Genomic DNA, 23218 nt, shown 5'->3' with positions numbered 1-23218 from the left:
AAATAGCATACAGCCACACTCCAAATGCTTGTATTACCAATACTAATTTTTAAAGATTTGTGAAAACGAGTAAGTTTGACAAGGCACTGAATTTTTAAATTGAATTGTATGAGTATGTATTTAATTAATTAAATGGTAAGTATTTTGAGGGCTGCTATTTTTCACATTTGTAAAATACATTCACTTGCACTGGAATCTTGTGTTATACAATGAAATCTTATTTATACATTATATTAAAATACAATAAAATCACCCAATCAGCTTAAAATGCTGGTCCATATGTCACAGAAGCAAAGTTAAAACAAAACTCTTAATACTTTCTTAAATATACATACCCTCCAAAGTCAAGTATCTGTGGGCCTTCAGTTACAAATGAAATCTGCACCTACATTTGTAAAGTAATTTTGTATGGAAGTCAGAACTTGCACGGAAAATGTAAACTAATGCAAATATTGGCAGCTTTTTTTTTAATAGAAAAATGTTTCAGATTATTAATAATATGAACCAATATTACTGTACTTTAAAATACAAATAATTGAACCACAGGTACGCACAATATGTTAATCTTATGCCTAAAAGTTCCACAATTACTGATTATGATGCAATACCTTAGGGAGTTGAAAAAAGTATGATGGCGCAAAAACCAAAGACTGACATTTCATCCCTCAACAGAGACTGCTCTTTGCTGACAGTGTTCCAATCCAAAACCCCAAGCCAAAGGCAGATATACTCCCTGAGACGACATGGCTGGGAGTTAGCAATGTGTATGTGAAGAGCTACAAGTGAAGGTTGCTACTGCTCAGCTAAACCGCCAGCTGCTCACCTATGTCTGAGCTTAATGCACAGCCAGTTGTTACATTCTGCAACACATATGCAAGACAGCACAAAATGTTTTAAAACAGCGATATAAAGTCTGTAGTGTCCTGCATTGTCAGTGGGAGCTGTTGTGCATTCATATGTAGCAAAACTAATTTGCCTCATTCATAAGTAAAAATGGATGCCATTAAATGAAATTAGTTTAAAATACATTTTTTATGTGCAGAACTGTCACAACTTGAGATCCACCTATAATGATTCTCATCTTGCAGTTACACATTAATAATAATAATAGTAATAATTCATTACATTTATATAGCGCTTTTCTCAGTACTCAAAGTGCTATCCACACAGGGAGGAACCGGGAAGCGAACCCACAATCTTCTACAGTCTCCTTACTGCAAAGCAGCAGCACTACCACTGTGTCACCTGTAATTGGAACAGTGTGTAAATTTATAGTTTTCTGTAAAATACATTTTTGAGACCTTAACTGTCTTGTAAAAAGTGTTCACAAAAGGTTACCTGTATGGTTTTTATTGTTGGACAATACTGGAAATGTCTAAATTATTAGCCTTGATTTACTTGTATACCCTGCATAACTTACCAATATGACACTCACTCACCACTCATTCTCATCACAGACAGTGACCAGGGTCTAACACTACCCTGCCAGATTACAGATCAACTAAAAAATGAACTTCAGAATACCTTAACAAGGGCAATGGGCCTAATGATGCAATTTCCCTGGAAGGATTACACTTCAGAATACCTTAACAAAGGCCACCAGCAGCTTCAAGAACTGCACTCCTGCAGGGACTTACCAGATAAACTGTGAAAGGGCTGCATAAATCAGAGCAACATGATTGAGGTTGGCACCTCAGCTTTAAACCCTTAGCAGGGGCCAAAAGCCAAATCTTCTTCATCACCACCCCTGAATACGCTGCATAAGCATAACGGAACGAGTACAGCTCACACCTGATCAATCATGTGACACATTTCAACAAGACCAGATTGCCATCCTTAAAAGAGCTAAACAAACAACTGATCACTCAAACACCAACCTAGACAAATGATATCAATAAACAATAACTTCATTTCCAGAGAAACCAGGCAGTAAACACTAGATGTCAAAAGTAGAAGAAAACATATGACCTGAACAATTCAGATCAATGTCAGTAAAAGCAAACACGGCTTCAGTATAACCAGGAGAAAAATGTCTGCATATTTTAAAGAGTCCATTCGTCTAAATCCAACTGTGTCATGTTTGCAGCTCTCAAAAGCTGTACAGTGTCTTTTATACTGTGGCTTGATGGCTATTTTTAGTCAAGTCAGTTTTTATATCAGTCAAAACCAGATGACTGAGAATTTACCCTTGGTCTTTGCTACTTGTCAATCTGCAGTTATTTTAAGCGAATTGTGAGATATAAATTAAACAACAAATTCTCCAAAAGCCCCCTTTTCACAAATTTTTACAAACATATACACTGGTTTGTTTATTTGAGCTTAAAAATAACACTCTAGCAGACATTTCTTCTTAACGTATGGCTTACATTTACATATCTATGAATTTAACACTGTGTTTAAGCATATAGTACTATTTAGCCTCATAAATCTGTTAGCTGATGGTTCAAAAGAAGAACGGACCTAGTGGAACTTGTTTCTAAATTGGTCTCAAACTTGGCCCAAAATGTACTTTAACACTTACATTTTTTATTATTATTATTAGCAATTCAAATACTTGTCTTCATTCAGAGTTCAGCCACTGCATCCAGTCTGTCTCCCACTGCCTGTCTGTCAGGACTTCTTGACCTATGCCAGCATTTTTGTTTCTCCAAACATTTTTGATAAACCTTTGGTTAAATACACCCAATTAAAAGTAATGCTAGTTTTCTTTTATAAGCTCCATATTATTCAACTAAAAGCTACATCTAAAACCTTATGAGTCTTATTTAATAAGCTAACAAAAACGTCCATTTTTAATTCCATGAGGTCACCATCCTCAGCCAAATTGCTCTGTTCGATTTGTACAGCCCTTTCAAAGGTAGTTTTCTGGTAAGTCCCAGCAGAAGCACAGCTGTTATCCTTTCCTAAGGTATTCTGAAGCGTAGTCCTATCAGAGAAAGTGCCCAGGGGCAGCAAGAGGCCCTTGGTCCATGCTACGATATTCTGAAATTGATTACATGTGTAAACTGGCAGGGGCAGTGACAGACCCTTCAAGTAATTGATGTACTGTGGGATGTACATGTAAATCATGGGTAATAATTTAGGCATTTCCAGTATAGATGTCAAAGTACCTTTTGTAATTATTACCTGACAATTTTTAAAGTCGTCCAGATATTCCTATCTTTTTACTCACTCTATTCATACACAGCAATGTTTTACCACTTGTGGCTTTGCTTCTTGTAGCTCACTTGGGTAGAGACTTGAGTGCTCAGGATTTACATTTTTTTCTAGTGAATTTAACATTTCTGTAAGGATTTAGACAAATAAGCTTTCAATTTATACCATCAATATTTTCAACCACGATGAGCTGATCATTTTAGCATTATTGCTGAATCTTGCCTGTATGAGCCAGAATGTACCAATATGGAGCTGCAACCAACATAAAAAGTGAGGAAAAAAGTAAGAGGACAAGAAAGAGATTATAAGTGAGGCTAAGGACAATTGTTAGTGGTTGGTGTACATACTGTAGAGAAAATGTAAAATTAGGCCAGACAGGGTTACATTTTGTACTACTAATTTCATATCCAGTCAAATGCAGTTACACACGAGCCGCTCATCTGTGTTTAGTTTGCTAGCCAAAAGTATAGTATATCTCACCTTAGCTTCACATTCTGCCGCAGTGTAATGATTCACTATGAATATGTTTGGAAATGCTGTAAGCTTCAGGAAGGGGAAAACAAGGAACATTCTTTATTGAACTTGGGATGCCAGTAGTCATTCTTAAGAAAAGTGGTATCACAAACACATTTATCAACTTTTCAAAGGCTACATTTGGAGTGTTCACTTTTTACCTAAATGCAACAGTACTGGGATTTCACTGCGGAGGTCAATAACCGGTTTCACTTTAATTTTCTCATCCCAGGTATACAAATTTTGAAAGCATTTTAGTCACAACATGTGTCTATAGACAATGCTTTAGCTCCTGATGGTACTCTACTCCAGGGCTTCCAGTTTGCATCATGGCTTTTGTCATTTTTGGTGGAATATACAGTACATCAAAACTCTGCATTAGTCACGGAGAATTAAAAATGCCTAAATGTTTTAAATGTGGAAAGCACATTTTCTGAAATCAAATCATCTGCGGCCTAAAAGCTGATGTATTCAGTAAGGTAAACAAATCCCTTCTAAAAGCGGATGTATTCAGTAAGGTAAACAAATACCTTAAAATGTTTTTTGTGGTGACTTACAGACCATCACTGTAAACCACTGTGGAAGATTTTTTAAAATCGTAAATAATGCTTCCAATGCAAGCAATTCTGAAAAAATAATCTGAACCTCAAAAATGCGGATCCAATCCTATAATATCTGTGTAGCACCAGTATGTAATGCTTGTATAAATGGTATTTTGTATGGAGTGGCTGCTGTTAGTGTAATGCTTTTGGATCCTTCACAATAAATACTTGAATTCAAGTAATACTGCCAGTCCCTGTGTCACCAGAGATAAATTAATTTAAAGGGCTTGCATTTGCATCTTTCTGCTTGTAAGTTTGTAAACTACTTTAATTTTCATTAAACAATTCTTGTTTAAGCAGCACTAATCCTTGCTGCACCAACAGGTTTTATACCCCCAAATTCTATGTATGGCTAACAGTGGTGTTCCTAAATTCTGTCTTGTAGTACCAGTGTGCCTTTTGTTTTCAATTTACAACTATAATTGTTAAACTGAACTGTTATATTATTGTATTTTTAATGTGCCATAACTGTTCCTCCCCCCACTCCCTTTTTTCCTTTACAGAATTAGCTACACTAAGTTTAGGATTTTTTTCTTAATTTCTTCCTACCTGATCATGAGCACACAGACATGAACTAATTGTTTCTCTTTGGAACACACTATTTCTACTGTAATGTCTATTGTAACTGAATCCTCATTTACAAAATGTTACATTTAAAAGAAACTTCAGCACCACTACAGTGCACTGACTTCCTTTGTGCTTTTAACTAATTTTATTTAAGAATATTCCTGTTAATAGGTTTTACATAGTCATGTGAAAAAGCAAGCACACCCCGTTAATTATTTCTTTTATAATACATGTGGACATAACAGTACCATTAGATAAAGGTGATGTAATAATAATCCCCCCCCCCCCCCCCCAAAGATATGCCACATCCCTTGGCAAAACCCACCTCAAGTTTGCATTTCCTAGAATTGTCTATCTGCCTCTGATATTGACTAGCAGAAAGTTTTTCTCACTCAATGTCTGAGGGGTGTCTTGCATGCACAACTCGTTTCAAATCTCTTCAAAGCAACCTGATGGGATTAAGATCAAGCTGTAGAACTTGCATACCAAATCATGAAAAAACTGAGTGGCTGGTCCTGGACTATAGGAGTCCTATTGTGATGGACCACCTACAGTGTGCCTATCAGATAAATATTGGAGTAAAGGATGCAATTATATATCTGCACCGCAAGGCTTATTCTTGCCTGGATAAAGCTGGCAGTACGGAGAGGTTTATGCTTTTTGATTTCTCCAGTGCCTTCAATACAATCCAGCCATCTCTGCTGAAGAATAAGTTCACGGATATGTAGATGGATTAACCTACGATGTCCTGGATAATGGCCTGTCTGGCCGAAGGTAGTTTGTGAGACTCAAGGACTATGTTTCTGATACAGATGTGGGCAACATTGGAGAACCACAAGGAACAGTCTTGTTTCCTTTTCTTGTCACTCTGCACATCTCAGACTACAAATTTAAGAAGTCACATCACTTGCAGAAACTCTCAGATGACTATGCACTAATGGAGTGTGCCTTTAAGGTGGATGAGACATTAGAGGTTAAATGCAGAACTTTGTCTCTGGGTTCATAAGGAATTGTCTGCATCTTAACATCAACATCACTGCACCAAAGACCCTATATATCCAGTCAGTATTCAGGGAGTGGTGTACTTCTACAAGTACTTGACAGATTCTACTTGTTTCATAACACAGAAACTATATAAGAAAAGTCAGAGCAGACTCTTTTTTCCTTGGGAAACTATGTTCCTATAATGTGAGTAGTGACATCCTTCACATCTTCTACAACTCTGTGATGGCCAGGGCAATTTTCTATGCTGTGGTGTGTTGATCTGGTAACATCACTTAGAGAGAGGCCCATCACATCAAGCTGATTAAAAAATGCAGGCTCATTTATGTGACACACTCAACGAGAAGTTGTAGCGAAAGAATGAAAACAGTGCCATTATGAATAATGCTGCACACCCTCTCTCCAACAAACTGAGTACTTTCAGCCAACAAAACGTTGTGTACAAGTATGTCAAGAAACAATACTGGGTCTCCTTTATACCAACAGCAACAAGCTTGCATAATGCCTCACTGTGACTAATTGACAAGTCAGAAATTTTATATCTTTTTAAATTCTCTTCCTTTTAAGTCAGTCTAGTATGTGTTCAGACCACAGACTGAGTGTATGTATATATTTAATGAGCTTCTGTATCCATCAAATTAATTCATAGTGGATTATGGGATGTTCAACTGCCTACACCGTAACATTTATACCACCATACTTTACAGTGGGTGTCAGGTGGCTTTTCTACTTTCTGCTACTCCTGTTAGGGGTTGCCACAGCAGATCATCTTTTTCCATACCTTCCTGTTCTCTGCATCTTGCTCTGTTACACCCATCACCTGCATGTCCTCTCTCACCACATCCATAAACCTCTTTTCCTCTTGCCTGCCAGGTTCTTCTCGTCAAATATTTTGATTTTCATCAAAATGTCTTCTGGTACTGAGGCCAAATAACTGCCTTTGCTTAATCTGTCCTGAAAATATTGTTCCAGAAGTCCGCTCTTTGCCTAGGTGTTCATGGGCACCTTTTAGTCTTGTCCTGATGTTCTTTCTGAAAAGGTTTCCTCCTGGCACACCTCACATGTAGATCTAATGTGTGCAGCCTCTTTCTAATGATGGATCCATGCACTTTAACATCAACACCGAAAAGAGCTACTTGTAGGTCCTGCAATGAAATTCTGGGGTTCTTACAGACTTTATTCAACATCTTGTATTCTGTTCTCAGGCTAAACTTGCTGGAACAGCCCAGCCTGCACAAGCTGGCAGTTGCTTGAAATCTCTATGTGGAGATGATCTTCCAGACAGTGGAATGGTTAAATTTCCATTTTTTAGAGACCTTTTAAAATCTCTTCCCAGACTCATAGGCAACTATAACCTTCTTTCTGACAGCATCAAATAGCTCTTACCATCAAGGATGGGGGTTACACACTCATCAGCCACAAAGAGAAAACCAAACGTCAGAGGTTTAAACTAGATAGGATCAAACAAGATCCACTCTAATGATTTTCCAATTTTTAAGGTATTTAAAGTGGTGATAAATGTAGGGATGTACTTACTTTTTACACATGTGAAATCTGCTTGTGTCATTTAAATAAACATAAAATGGACTAAAAAATGTAAATGAAATCCCAATATGGCTTTTTTTTTTTTAAAAACTTTTTCATATGTCTAGTTTACAAGTGTAAAACTAGCACAAAATATACATCAGTGACAACATGCACAGGCATTTTAAATACAAGTGACACATTGTGATTTAAGCAAAAGCATGTAAGCATATGTATTCCAAATATTTATATGACACTAATTTTAAAATAAAATTTTAAGTGGAATTTTGCCTCTTACGTCAACATGCTACATTGTACTCATTGTTTATTAAAATGTCTTGCTTTATTTGAATTTCTATCAAAAATGCAAAATTAGTACATTTTAGATATTACATTAAAACCATTTATGGTATTCATGTATACATTCATCTATATTTTAATAATTAAAAGGTCCATTTTATAATAGTTTTTTCTTTAGTAGTTTTATTTTGAAAATGCTGAAAGGAAAGCAAAAGCAACAGAAAAGGCAAATCACAACGTTTGTATATTTTTGTTTTTATTCTTTGGCCTAAAAAAGCCTGTTCAAAGCCAGTAGAAAATAAAAAAGCTCAAGTCTAACACTGGCACAATAACAGACATGAGTTCTTTACAGGTATATAAAAACAAATTCATTGATAGTTTATATAAAAACAAACAGAGGTATTAATGTTAATTTACAGCACTGCTGTCTCAAGAGGAAAAGTAAATATTCAAAACCCTGTGCATTTAATACAAGACCTTCTACACAGACATGTCTAATGAAATGGTATGGCAACAATGAGTATATACAAGTCATTTTTTGTTTTGTTTTTAAATTAAGCTTCAGAAGTCATCCTATTACTTGAGAAGTGGTTGCTAACCAGTGGTGCTTCAGTGGTAATACCATACTGGCTGAAACCTAGGGCTATATAAAGCAATCAAAGGAGAAACAAAAAAAGAAGAAGAAAAACAGATGATACCAAGTTATTCATTAGCAAGTTTTGAAAATATGTGACAGTGATAATAATGAAATCCTGAGAGTTCTATTATGTCTGCATATATGGGACAGATCATTCATTACGAGAGTCGTTCATAATGCACAATTGCAATCAATAGCACCAGGAATTACAGCCTGAGTAGAAGTTACCTGTAAAATATTGCAAACTCCTCCTTAAGGAAGATTATGGCTAAATCTTTATGCTTTGCCCCATTTAAGTTTCAACATTTTCAATTGCATAGGAAACAGAGTACTAACGTACAAACAAGCAAGGATATACATTAAGACATTAAAGTCTAGTCAAATAAAAATTAAACATTTTGAAAGGTTAAGTCTGTGAGAAAATATCTTTCATTCTGAAAATTACATTTGATACAATGCACTCACTCAAAATCATAAACGACAATGTCCAACTACAGCAATTCCATGGTAATGTATATTGTTTTCCACAATTAAAAATTCTTACTGTGTAAGAAATACTTTAGTAAATACTACCCAATCTTAATAGAATATCTGGCCACTTCAGTCTTCCTGTTGTATCATAGAATCCTGTGTGAATCTGTGCAAAACTGACAAATTAGGAACTTTGCTTGCCAATGCTACTGCTTAAAATCAATTGAGCAGTTCTTAGTAAATTAGAAATTGAAAATTTAAAGAACATTTTGTTAAATTATAACTTGCATTAGGAAGCATTTTAAAATAATGATTTCAGAGCAAACATATATCCAACAACTTAAACATACCTAGAGTTATGGCATCTATTACTAGTTTAGACGGATGCCCCAAAATGACATATACAGTGAGTTATTCACAGATACTCAGTGGGAAGGAAAAAAAAAAGTATAACATGCAACCAAATATTTATGTATTATCTAGATTTCAAATTAACAACCTTTCACAAATAAAAATGATAAGTTTTTTTTTCAGGATGAAGGTTGTCACAAATACTCTACATTAAGATGACAGAAAAGAATACTGGCCACAGTTTATAACAAAATCAATACAGACACTAGCCTTTTTTAAACTTCCATTGTGCAAGAACAATTTTACACTAGAGAGAGACAGACAGAATTAAGATGTACCTCAAAATTCAGAGGAAGCGAGCAAGCGAGCAATAGCACAAAACTTCCAATTATAAAATAAAGGGGCACCAAAAAAAATAAAATAAGAGACTTAAAAACATTACACCACACAAGAATCCTTGTTGAACACAAGTTTCCCTGCAGAATGATAAAAAGTAGTGAAAGCAACACAACCCAATACTCATGATGCTGTAACACCTTCCCACTCTACAAGGTACTGCACCTTACCATCAAGAGTCACGCGACGAGCCAACACTCGATATTTTTCCCCACAAGCCATTCTTCCTGCTGCACCAAAATAATTAGTAATTGAATTTTTAAGATGATTAAGCTGCATCTCTTGATCAAAACTGTTAATATTGTTGTTTAGTCCTGGAAATTGGCAATCTCCCTTTGGCTCATCTTCCCTGGGAACATCAGGATTAGATGCCTGGAAAACCCTTCTAGGGCGCCTTCCTCGTCTTCTCACCCTTCTTAGAGGAGGGTTAGTGATTGGCCATAATCTCCCAGTCCGTGTTCTTCTTCTAGCACTGCACAAACTAAACCAAAAACACAAATAACTGGTTGCATATTTAAATGACATTCAGTATTACAGTATAAAATGAACTCTATTGCAACTTACATATATAGGACGAATGGAGCAGGGAAGAGCTGGAACTAGAGGTCTAATAGTATACAACTGCTTTATTTGCAACATTAATATTAATGTCATAAGCAGCAACAAACTATTAAATAACGACTTTATTGAATTTTGTTGTAGACAAGCATGTGATATTTAAAAGGCACTGATTCAATGTAGCAGGCCTGCCCTGAAGGTGAAGGTACCTTCTATTTAAAATTAACTTTCTTTGGTGATGATTAGCATAAATTCCAAAATTTAACAGATGCAGTAAATCCATCCAAGTCTGTGAGAGCACAATGTTGCTCAAAAATTGCAGATCCAGCCCCAAGGCCACATTGATATTGATTAACCTTTCTAACGCATACTACCATTAACAATATGAAGATAACAGACTACACAAGATAACACATTTAACAATATGATGGACATATGAAGAAAATTAAAAAAAAAACCTACAGTAAATATACAAATAGAGTACTGTCAAATGCCTTTAAAGACTTTAGAAATAACTCACCAATTAATACAGAATAGAACACTGCCTAGACAGACTGGTACAGACTATTTTAAAACAGGTTTGTAACAGGCATAATATATGACTATCAGCATCAACAATTACTAAATTTGGTGACATTTCCCAAAACTTTTCTTACACACTTCAACCTAGGATTTTGACTCTCCATTTATGTAACACAAAACAGCTGAAATGATGTACTTTATGTAATATAACTGGGCTGCTGAAAATTAGCTTTGAGTTATTAAAGCACTCTCCTAATCGGTACTTCCTCACATAACAAATGTTACAGTCTGCACCCGCAGATTACCCACCACAATACACCTGAATTTATATACAGTATCTACTTTTACCAGTGCCTACACTGAATAGAGTTTTTCCCACCATCCATTCAACATCCGCTTCACCACAAAATATCTTAGTCCTTCCAATTTCACGGTGTCAGGTTTAGTATCTTCTCCTTTAACTCTTATTTTTTCAGCATCACAACATCTGAACAAAAAAAATCCCACATGGCACCAACAGTGAATGGAATCTCAACACTGAGAATTTCTGAGGTGGAATCTCAATCCCCTATTCAAGCTGGGAAGGGTACATGATGCTGTTGTCAAATTGTGTGTGACATTAAGTCCTGTAAAAAACACATCCTTCAAGTTAAAGGAATCCTTCACCATAATTTATTTTAACTGTTACTTACCCTCTGTTGGCTGAGAATTTTTAATTATCCTCTTTTTATGGAGAATGGAAATAAACTTCAAGACTCACTAGTTTTCAATGGAGACCAAAGCTGAGCAAACAGTATCAAAATGTCCATGAAAAAAAATTCTAAATCCATGTCATATACTCACTCCAGAAAATACCTCGTGAGTGACTGGAGAACATGCTCAAACAAGGACAATCTTTTAAACTGAAGATCTACCTCCCACCCTCAAAGTACAAGCTGCCGTCTGGAGAAACAAAGGGCATGCTTTTTATATTTCAAGATATTTATCATCATCTTCTATGTTACGTGAATCCTAAAACATGTAGAATTGAAACAGGTTAACAGTAATCTAAAAAGGGAAACAAATATATATGCAGAATGCATAATATGGGAACAAACTGCAGTGGCAGATATTTATAAATAATGTAAGGTAATTTCTAATTAAAAACTACCTTTCAAAAATTCGTTATGCCTGTATTTACACTACTGCAATAACAGAACAAAATTGTGATTGGAAATATTAAAACAGAATAGAGCTCTGGACATTTGCAAGAGATGGCTTGAAATAAGAAATTATATTGTCATTTGAAACACACCCAATACAATCATCATTTGATTCAGAGACCAATTTTGCAACATAAACACATCCTAATACTTCCATGGTTCAGCACAAAACAGACGTCTGGTGGGGTAGGCAAGTATTTCTTTGCTCAATACATTTAGGCAAAGACATGGAACCAATGTTTGTGGAAGTGGTACACAACAAACAGTTATAGTTTAAAGCTAGTAAAACTCCATTAACACTAGAATCACCAAAGCCTACGAAAACAACTTGTCATCCCGGCCCAATTTAAATCCCTTTGCACCTCTCCGTCAGCATCTTTTGTTTTGTAAATGTGTCGATCAGCATAAGCAGCAAACAGCCTGCTATCCTATCCCCCACCCCACCACCCCCCTTGACAGAGCTCAACTCAGGCAAAAAGTTCTCCCAGCGTTATGGTGCATGATACTGAAAATGCAGACAGAGCAAAATACAGGCAAGATCGAAAAAAAAAAAAATGTTCAAATGATAACTCATGTTCAATTGGCATTGCATTATCAAATAATGACCTGTGTGTGCGAGAGAGGCAGAGACAGATTCGATCTCATTCAAGTAGTTACTGGAATATAAAATAAACACTTTCGCAAAGGTATAACAAAACAAGTGTGCTTTTAGTCAAGAATAAAACTGAATAACAAAATATTCAAGTTAAAAACAACATACTAAGAAGACATGATTCATCAGCGTTTGTGTGCCTGGTTATACCCCTTCAGTGATCTTTTACAGGTTGAAAAACGTTACACCAGCTGTTACGGACTGAAATCAAAGGCTTCTTCTTTTTGGGCATATACACCTGCCAGATCTAAACACTAGCGTGGCGAATTGCTTGCATACTAAAGAGACTTTAGCTGCAGGTAGACGTCCCATTTTCCTTCTCATTCCAAGCAGACTTGTGTCATGGCGCAGCAGTCTATTAGCCAGGGAGAGCGCTGTGAGGAAGCAGTCCGTTGTTACAGTTATGTCTTTGTCCAGAAACGGCTCCATATGTTTTATGACCACAGACTTGGAAAGTCTTTGCCTTGGGTTGTAACTCAAAACAAAGTTCTCAACAAAACGTTGCCAGATGTCCAAAACTGCAGCAAATCTGTCGTTTTTCACATGTTCTGCACGGGTGTCTTTGTTGTCAAAGCGCAAATGCCGTATGGTAGTCTGATAGTGGTCACAGGACATCGTATCTTTGATTGCCAGTACAACAAATAGTTCTGAGCAGGCGTTAGCCACGGCACCAACTGTGGTCATTTCCGGGTGTTACAGACTCAAATCAAGTGTATGCTTTTATATTATAGTAATCATAATAGCAGCAGCTCAGTACTTGGAGCACCAAGACTCGAACCCAGTTCCTTTGGGTTATAAGGCAGCAGTTCTTACCTCTCCACCATTCAAGAATACGTATCAACTTCCTGTCAATTGACATTTGAGCTTGGGTTTTTAACTCATATGTAAATCGAATGATTTTTTTTCTTTGGTTATGTTCTTGAATAAAAGCATACACGTTTATTTTATATTTGGACTAAAGTCTTCACACATTAAGTTCAAGTTCTAAGTTTATTGTCATATGCACAGTAAGGAAACACATTTCCCAATGAAATTCTTTCTTTGCTGTCCACATCAAATGACAAAACCAATGTATAAACATAAATAATAAGTAGCAGATAGATAATAAGTAACGAAGGCAGCATAAAGTATAAAAACAGAATAGAAGTATAAAGTGTAATGTACAGGTAGGTGTGTGATGGACAAGTCAAATACAGTTGTGTGAGGTAGATAGAATGAGGTAAACCATGGTTATAAACTCCAGTCAGTTATTTAGGAGTCTAATGCCCTTGGGAAAGAAAGAAAGTTCTTTAGCCTGGAAGTTCTGCATTTCATGCTTCTATACCTCCTGCCTGAGGGTAGAAGTGTGAACAGTTCGTGTTGGAGGTGGGTGGGGTCCCTGAGGATCGAGGTAGTTCTCCTGCAGACTCTGCTGTTGTAGATGCTCTGCAGAGAGGGCAGTGGAGTCCTGGTGATCTTCTCAGCAGTCTTTACCACTCTCTGCAGTCCACAGCAGTAGTGTTGCTGTATCACACGGTGATGCAGCTGGTCAAGATGCTCTCAACAATGCAGCTGTAAAAGTTGCTGAGGATCTTAGTTGGCATGCCAAACTTCCTCAGCATTCCTCAGAAAGTACAGCCGCTGTTGAATCCTCTTGACCAGCTGTGTGATGTTAAGTGTCCAAGTGAGGTCCTCACTGATGTAGACGCCCAGGTATTTAATGCTGCTCACCCTCTGCACTTCAAGCCCTTGGATGAACAGTTGCCGGTGAGGTCTCCTCTCCTTCCTCATGTCCACTTCATCTCGTCTGTGTTGAGGGTGAGGTTGTTGTCCATCACACCCTGACGCTAGACTGTCCACCTTCCTCCTGTAGGCCGCCTCATCCCCACCAGTGATGCGTCCGATCACTGCGGTGTCGTTTGCGAACTTTAGAATGAGGTTATCTTTGTGGGAGGTGACACGGTCGTGGGTGAACAGGGTGTAGAGGATGGGGCCGAGGACGTATCCCTGTGAGGTGCCTGTGTTTGTGATAATGGTGGCTGAAATCCTATTACCAAACCTGACAGACTGGGGCCTGCCATTCAGAAAGTCTAGGAGCCAGTCACAGAGGGTGGGGTGCAGGCCAAGTGCAGACAGTTTATGGGTGAGTAAACCGTGATAACCGATATAACCGTGATAAAGACGGAGCTGTAGTCAACAAAGAGCATCCTGGTGTAGGAGTCTTTGTTCTTCAGATGGGAGAGGGAATAATGTAGTGTGGCCGCGATGGCATCTGATGTGGACCTGTTGGGCTGGTAGGCATACTGCAGGGGGTCCAGAGTGTCCGGTATGCTGCTCTGAATGTGGGCCAGCACCACTCTCTCAAAACACTTCATGATGATTGGAGTGAGTGCTACCAGCCTGTAGTCATTCAGGCAGGTGGGTGGGCTTTTTTTAGCAAGGGAGACGATAATTGACTTCACATCATTATTAGTATAACATGGAAAACGTTTCTGCTTTAGGTACGTGTTCAGCATTTCTTGCCTCACATTTCCTTTTATCCTACACTTACCCAGATATTTGTAGACATGGAACACACATTAAATGCATGTATTCCAAAAAACAATATACTGTATTATACTGTATTATTAAGAGTTGATCAAAGCAACAAGTTAGCATCAACTAGTTAGTATTACATGCATCACAATCACATCAATGGAAACATTTATGTTGTAAACAATTGAGCATCATATCTCTTAGAAAGGTAGTCAGTTAAAATTGGTTTCAGGGATGAAGGTTGCAAGGAGATAGAGTTCTATCATGTTAGTGAAACACTAACAGGAAGCAACAAAAGTGTATGATTAAAGAGGAGCATACAGTGCATCCAGAAAGTATTCACAGCGCATCACTTTTTCCACCTTTTGTTATGTTACAGCCTTATTCCAAAATGGATTAAATTCATTTTTTTCCTCAGAATTCTGCACACAACACCCCATAATGACAATGTGAAAAAAGTTTACTTGAGGTTTTTGCAAATTTATTAAAAATAAAAAAATTGAGAAATCACATGTACATAAGTATTCACAACCTTTGCTCAATACTTTGTCGATGCACCTTTGGCAGCAATTACAGCCTCAAGTCTTGTTGAATATGATGTCACAAGCTTGGCACACCTATCCTTGGCCAGTTTCACCCATTCCTCTTTGCAGCACCTCTCAAGCTCTATCAGGTTGGATGGGAGGCGTCGGTGCACAGCCATTTTAAGATCTCTCCAGAGATGTTCAATCGGATTCAAGTCTAGGCTCTGGCTGGGCCACTCAACGACATTCAGAGAGTTGTCCTGAAGCCACTCCTTTGATATCTTGGCTGTGTGCTTAGGGTCGTTGTCCTGCTGAATGATGAACCGTCGCCCCAGTCTGAGGTCAAGAGCGCTCTGGAGCAGGTTTTCATCCAAGATGTCTCTGTACATTGCTGCAGTCATCTTTCCCTTTATCCTGACTAGTCTCCCAGTCCCTGCCGCAGAAAAACATCCCCACAGCATGATGCTGCCACCACCATGCTTCACTGTAGGGATGGTGCCAGGTTTCCTCCAAACGTGACGCCTGGCAGTCACACCAAAGAGTTCAATCTTTGTCTCATCAGACCAGAGAATTTTCTTTCTCATGGTCTGAGAGTCCTTGAGGTGCCTTTTGGCAAACTCCAGGCGGGCTGCCATGTGCCTTTTACTAAGGAGTGGCTTCCGTCTGGCCACTCTACCATACAAGCCTGATTGGTGGATTGCTGCAGAGATGGTTGTCCTTCTGGAAGGTTCTCCTCTCTCCACAGAGGACCTCTGGAGCTCTGACAGAGTGACCATCGGGTTCTTGGTCACCTCCCTGACTAAGGCCCTTCTCCCCCGATCACTCAGTTTAGATGGCCGGCCAGCTCTTCTTCCACTTACAGATGATGGAGGCCACTGTGCTCATTGGGACCTTAGTAGTATAATGAATGCGGCTTCTGTCAAAAATGATTGATGAGTTAAGCCCCGCCCCTTTTGGAATGACGTCATAAACTCCAGCCCCCTTCCGGTTTTCCCGGCCGGAAGTCCGGTCCTTCCGTGACCTTTGCCCTTCCTGTTTGTACCCCAGGAAACGGCCAAGATCCGTTTGGTGGATGTCCGGTCCTTCCTTGAACCCACCCATCCTGTTTTTATCCCAGGAAACATCTGTCCCTTCCTTGAACCCTCCCATCCTGTTTTTACCCCGGGAAATGGCCAAGACTTTATTTGATGGATGGGTGCCCCCTCCTTGAACCCGCCCCCACCTCTCCCGAGGACAAGTTCAGGCAAGTCTGTAGCAGACCCTGCTGTCCGCACCTCTTGGTGGTCGCAGGTCTTCTGACTTAGAGTTTCCTGCCCACAGTCGGTTAACCCTGAGGACGCCCCCTTCCGATTCCCCACCCCTAGAGGAAGAGACCGCCCACACACACACACACACACAACGGATGGCCATCATAGTCATTTTGACTCTGAGTCCAGCCCCAGGCCAGTCCTTGATCATTTCTCCCCGAGGAGAGACAACCACACAAATGTTTCAGCCTGTCCATTCTGCCTTATAGCCATTCCTGACTCTAGTGCTTTGGGTAAGAAACTTTATTATTTAAAATATCTAACCTTTTATTTAAGTCAAAATGATTTTCTTCAACTCACAGACGCTCTCTAAGCTGAAAAAGCCATTACTTCACCCCAGCCGGGTGCTGTCCGGCTCTCTGTCTCGGAGCAGGAGGCCTCTACCTGTAGCCCGAGGAGAGATCGCCTCCACACACACACGCACACGCAACCCAACATGTTAAGGAAGGGCCCCTACCATCCATGCCTCTTGGGGATCATTCCTGTCTCTAGTGCTTTGGGCAAGAAACTCTATGATTTAAAATATCTATTCCTTTATCTAAGTAAATGATTTCTTCACAGACCGTCTCTAAGCTGAAAAAGCCTTTACTTCAACCCGCAGGGTGCTGTCCGGCTCTCTGTAGTTTCCAAATACAAGCTGACCGGTTCTCTTCGTCTACACACAGAGCCTCTTGGAGCAGACCGCTGCGCGTGCACGCAGAGAGCAGGCCCTGGAAACTGACAGACCACAAGGCTGTGGGACATTGATGGATAGCCTCGTATCAGATCGTTCGGGGCAGTGTGAAAATGGGCTCACTTTGTGATATTAAAAGATTTCGAAGGCGTACAAAAAAGCTGACTTTTAAATATTGGGATTTTTCGTTCAAAGGTGCGGATACGCCCCACAGACGCTTCCGTAGAGCGGATGAGGTCTTCGGACAGATAGACAATAGTTGATTGTCACGACGAGTCTAAAAAAAAAAAAAAAAAAAATCATTTCAGCCCCAGGAAACTGACAGAAGGTCTGTGAGGCCCCGGGACACCATGCGGTGCACAGAGGTATCAGGAGCTAAATCCCAGCCAAGTGAAATTGTCTTAAGCACCTCAGCAAGGCTCAGACCGTTCGGGGGCATTGTAAAAATGGTCTCACCTTGTGATATTAAAAGATTTCGAATGCTTACAAAGTTGACTTTTCAACCCGAACAATACACGGATGTTCACGGTCATCAGCTCTGACATCCTGAAGCTAAGGGGGGTGGGGGTGTAGCTATTAGGACTGATCAATCCTTATACCGACACAAAAGATGTTCACACATAATTACTTTAACATAAGGTTCAGTTTGAAACACACTTAAAGTGAGGCCACACATTTGCTAAAATAAATCTATGCATAACGAAGGACCTTTTTTAAAAAATACAGGACTTTTCGGTGTCCGGCCATCTGCACAGAGCACCGACAGTCAATATAACGGTAAGAACCGTTCAGGATTATTATAAGTGTTAAACGAGCATGTTTTAAAACGGAGGGATGAATCCTTATATTTTATACTTAATATTTTCCAAGTTGATTCTCCGGTAATTCCATTTTAAAAATATTTGTTTGCAGTGTGCAGGAATTATCAGCATGTTAATTTACACACAGCGCATGTGTAGGAGCGTGAGCGCGCTCGTGTGTATATAAATTGTAGCATTTTATATTTCTATCTCTCTATCTACGTGTACGACGATTAATGTTCATAGGACTGAAGCAATATTAGTTTTTTTTTCTCTTACCGAAACGGGCTTTACAATCAGTTAAGTTTTGTCTCGGCGTCTGAAATTCAAACAGGTTCTCTCCTCTGAGAATATTCAGGCCTGGTTTAAAAGAGCAGGCCGGGTGTGTGTAATAGCTCGGACATAAGACGTCAGTATTCTGAACTATGTACTCGGTTATTTTTTGTACGGAGCCGCCTGTTTTAAAAGTCTGATAACGAAACATTTATGCTTTATAAAAATTCTCATTTGGACAGCCGGCTGGAGACAGATTGACTGAACCCTGAACACGGACCCAAGAATTTATATCTTAATACACGGGGGCTCTGAGATCAGGCTGTCTGTTTTTATTTAAGTCTTTAGATTTTAAAAAGTTTGCTTGCGAGTGTATTCATATTTATACCCGTGATCCTATTAAACTAGTAATGAAAGGAATGGACGCGTTTAATAGGGGGCCGAGAAAACCCTCCCTTCTGATTTAAAAGGGTTTTTAACGGTAATTTTCTATCGCAGAGTTTTTAAACGGTGCAACGAGCCATCTTCAGCAGAGGGTTGAGTGCGTGTGTTACTGGGATATGTTTTAAGATACTTTATCAGGCACCGAGTATCCAATATATTAACACGGTACTAGTCAGGATTTCACTATGTTTTTTAATCTGGTACCTCCTTTTTCCATCTTGTGCATTGTTCAGTAAACCTTATTTTGGTGGATCAGAACATTTTGCTTACACCCCAATCATTATTCTCTTTAGGTTTTTAACTGTTATACCTACATTTTATAAGTTTCAGCAGTCCTTGTTTCTGTGACAGTAACTTAATCATATGGTGTAAAAATCCAGACTACTCACTTTTTAAAAGCTCTGAATTTACCAATTCAATCAATATGTCAGCTTTGGATCCATTTCACCAAGGCAATTGGGGGCTTCCTCTTTGTAGATTTCTCAACCTTTAAAACTGTGTTATGAAAACTTGGGTCGCAAATACGTAATCGTGTCCCCCTAACGTTTTTCTTTTTTTTGAAAGGAGCCCCTAATACCAATTTGTTCTTTTTAAGTAATGATATAACATAGAGGCACGTTTTATTATACCTACTTAACTTTTAGCGACATTTATCTAACTCTATATTTATTTTTCTAGCATCAGAATGTAGTTTGAGTTAATTTGTTATGGTTTCAATAGATGTATTTTTCATATTTTCGATTCTTGTTTTCTTTTTGTTACGTCGCGCACCCTCCCCCTAGGGGGACAGCCCCACAGTTTGGGAATCACTGTGTAGGGGATGATTTGTAAAACACTCTGCTTCACTTCAAGTTAAAGTAGATTTGCTCGGTTATTCAGCTGTCCATCGGTGTTCCATTTTTGTTATAAATTGTATTTATTTACTAAACGTTTTATATGTTGAATAGAAAACAGTTATCTTGTTCAGGTTTTAACTTAAAACAGCATTTTCATCATCAGGCTATGAGCACTTTGATACTCAGGGTGCTTTGTATAATACAAAGTTTTAGAAATTCTCTTACTGCTTGGTAATAGCCTTCCATTTTATCGCAGTTATAAGCCCCTGAAAAATAAGAATGGCTGTAGTACGTTATATAAGCCTATGCACTACAGGGCTGATCAGGAAGGAAAATGTTTTAGTGAATAGTTACATAATATCTATTACCAGTAACGGCGTACTGCACGATAACGTGCAGTGAATACACTTGACTTGAGCATTCATATTATTTCTCCTCTTTCTCTGGACGTGTAGCATTCGTTTGCTCAGAGGATGAGGGGTTTGCTGCTTCCTGAGCAGCTCTTTTTTTTTTCTTCTCCACCCTAGAGGCCCCCTGCTTCTCACGCATGCGCAGCACGGCCGCCCTGCTGCGCGGTGCCGAGAGTTGATTCAACAATAAAATAAAAAAGAGTAATAAAATCATCACCCGAAAGCGGATAGTAGCCGTCACGTAGTATATGTGTAACAAATTTCAAATCAATAGGTTTGCGAGCTGCAGGTGATGTAAGATCCTGAACAGACAAACGAACAGCTACGTTAGCTTATTATAGAAGAAGATATGTGTTAGCACAAGGATTACAAGTTTACTAAAACTGTGAGGTTTATTCTTTCTTTTAGGTAGTCCAAGTTACATAGGACATCTAGCCTTGAAAACGGCTTTTTCCCCCATCTGTTTGTGAAAAAAAAAATAAATAAATAAATAAATAAAAACATCCTTTGTTTGAGTCGCATTCAGGGTGAAGGGGATGTAAGTTTGAACTGTGATTCCAAGAGTCAAGAAGTGGTTGCATTCTTCTTGATTACGAGTCAAAGGCCCCGGGGTTTGTGCGGTGATCATGGTCAAGGGCAGATTTAAGCTAGACATTATTATTATTATTATTATTCCAAAATGAAACATTGACTCGCCCATATCCACATCAAGCAAGTATCACAAATACAAGACAGTAAAAAACTAAATTTACAAACAATAAGTCGCAGAGGAAATTAAAAAACATATTAAGAACGGATCAACAGGGGATCAACCCAAACTCACAGCACACTGCAACTGAACCTACGTGTTTTGCAGTATATTATTAGCTAAACGGTCATCTATTTAGCCCGTTCCTCGGATTTGCAATGAGTTGGGCAAAACATTATTTAACATCTGAGACTATGAGGCTAATTAACATTAGACTGGTATTGTTAGGACCTTATCCGGCACTAAAAGTTGGGTTTGGGTTCCTCCAGAGTCAGGAAGAACATGAAAAAGTGGAGTTATAAAGGAGTTATTACAATTTGAAAAATTGTCATAAGGTATAAAAAACATTGATATGGGGACAAAACCAGCATGAAAAGAAACCTTTTTGAAATAAATAATAAGCTTTTTTGACGTGAACAGTCTGGAATAGTCTGAAGATGTCTTAAAGAGTTAATTTTTAAATAAAGATTGCAAAAGTAATATTAAAAATATTAAAACTAAATAAAAACATAGAAGTACCATTTAATGATATCAACTAGTGTTAAGTATATTATCAAGCACTGGGCGCTGTTTATAAGGTTTAATTAATTTTGAAATTAACCATAGTTTGATACAGCTTTAAGAATGAGAATGCAAGACAAACCTATACATTAGAACACTCTAGACGAGAACAGGCCATTCAGCCCAACAAAGATCGCCAGTACTATCCACTTATTTGCACTTAATAACAAATGTTGCCGTTTCGATTAGGGATATCTTGGATCTGTGTTTTATTTTAACCTTTTGACAAGAAACCCCTGGTCAGCGAAATATACCCCATATATTGAAAATGAACCGTGCCGACATGCTAACTAAATAGATATAAGATATTTTAGAATATGGACCTGGGCTCTACCCAGATGATTCTGACAAACTAAGGGGTCTCCACTTCATTGCCAAACTTTCTGCGGGTGCTACGGATCTTGTAATGGAGAATGCAAAAGATTCTATAATCTTTAAGGGGCATGTGTCCACAGTGTTAACCAACCATAGTACGTGATGTTCAAAATTCAACTAGTGTTTTTCAGAAGAGATAGGACAAGTGCGGCGTGTGTTCTGTATTCTCTTTTCTGTATTAACAATTCACAATGACCAGACTCCCGAGACCTTAGGTTTTTTTTTTATGTAGAAGTACATTTCACAAACATGAATAAGAGACAATCCATCAAACCGCTCTTGACCCAAAACAGGACCAAGCAGGGGGTGGGACCGACATCCCTCAAAATGCTTTTGACACAAAGAAGGGCCAATCAGGCGGGTGGGGTGGGACACTCTTTTCAAAGAGTCTTTGGCCGCCCCCAAGCGGACAGGATTTGCCGGGCTATAAAACAACTTTTTCAATGACACTCCATCCTTGACGGTGAAAGAAATTAGGGTTAAGGTTTAAAAATCAAATGTTACTTTATTGGTCATTTTCAAAAACAATACTAAAATTCAGAGAGGTTTTACCAACCACTTCAAAACAATATTACAACTGAGCAGCCTGTGATATCACCGGGACGTTCTGTTCAGACACTTCATCTGATTTTCCATGTCATTTACCCCGTAAAACCCTAAAGGTCCATCAGACCTATCCGGTACATAAAAAATGTTGTTTAGAGAAAGCATCGGCTATTTACCGTATTTTTGAGTAAGAGGCTTCGTCCGTGTTATAAAAGTCTTGTACGTTGTACAATCGACTCCTTAATAAAATGTTCATTTTTCAGTTCGTCAGCAGCATTTCGTACAAAGGCATGAATCTGGTGAAACGGCCGAAAGATGTTGAAACAGTCCAGAGTCTTGATGACCAGGCTCCTGAGCCACGGTTTGCGGAAAACAGACAGCAGCTGCTGAACCGGTCAGTCTCAAACAGACACGTAGTCCGTGTCTGGCCGGATTGGTCTATTCAACATCCTTGACAGGTACTTTTAGGTACCGATCCATTATTATATCCGGCAGAGCTGCCATCCAACTCTGGCCCAGCTTCAGAGCCTTTGGAAATGTTTCATCCAGGGGCCGTCAGTTTTTTCAAGGGTCATGCCCGCATAATCCGCATCCTTGGTTGATATTTTTCAAGAGGCCGGAGCCTCTACCAGGTTGTACACAGCATGGCCTGAATGGCTATCTCCTCAGCCCCTGCTAGGCTCCCCGAAACATCATTAGCAGGTACAAAAATGTCAGGTACTGCGCGGTTCTCCAGGAAACTATCCGACCCAGA

The 23218-nt window shown here is 38.8% G+C and overlaps 1 protein-coding gene across 3 annotated transcripts in view; it reads right to left on the bottom strand.

The window, feature by feature from the left end:
• Positions 1-7903: 7903 nt before the first annotated feature.
• Positions 7904-23218, bottom strand: part of mtf2 (metal response element binding transcription factor 2) — a 103122-nt gene continuing 87807 nt past the window's right edge. For all 3 annotated transcript variants that reach the window (XM_028811448.2, XM_028811449.2, XM_051932798.1), the window contains one exon: positions 7904-10000. In XM_028811448.2, the coding sequence (XP_028667281.1) occupies positions 9643-10000 (358 nt within the window). In that variant the 3' untranslated portion in view covers positions 7904-9642. The remainder of the gene's footprint in view (positions 10001-23218) is intronic.

This window comes from Erpetoichthys calabaricus, chromosome 10 (assembly GCF_900747795.2).
Source record: "Erpetoichthys calabaricus chromosome 10, fErpCal1.3, whole genome shotgun sequence".
In the NCBI taxonomy this organism is placed as follows: domain Eukaryota; kingdom Metazoa; phylum Chordata; class Cladistia; order Polypteriformes; family Polypteridae; genus Erpetoichthys; species Erpetoichthys calabaricus.
This window is presented reverse-complemented; position numbering and strand designations above follow the sequence as displayed.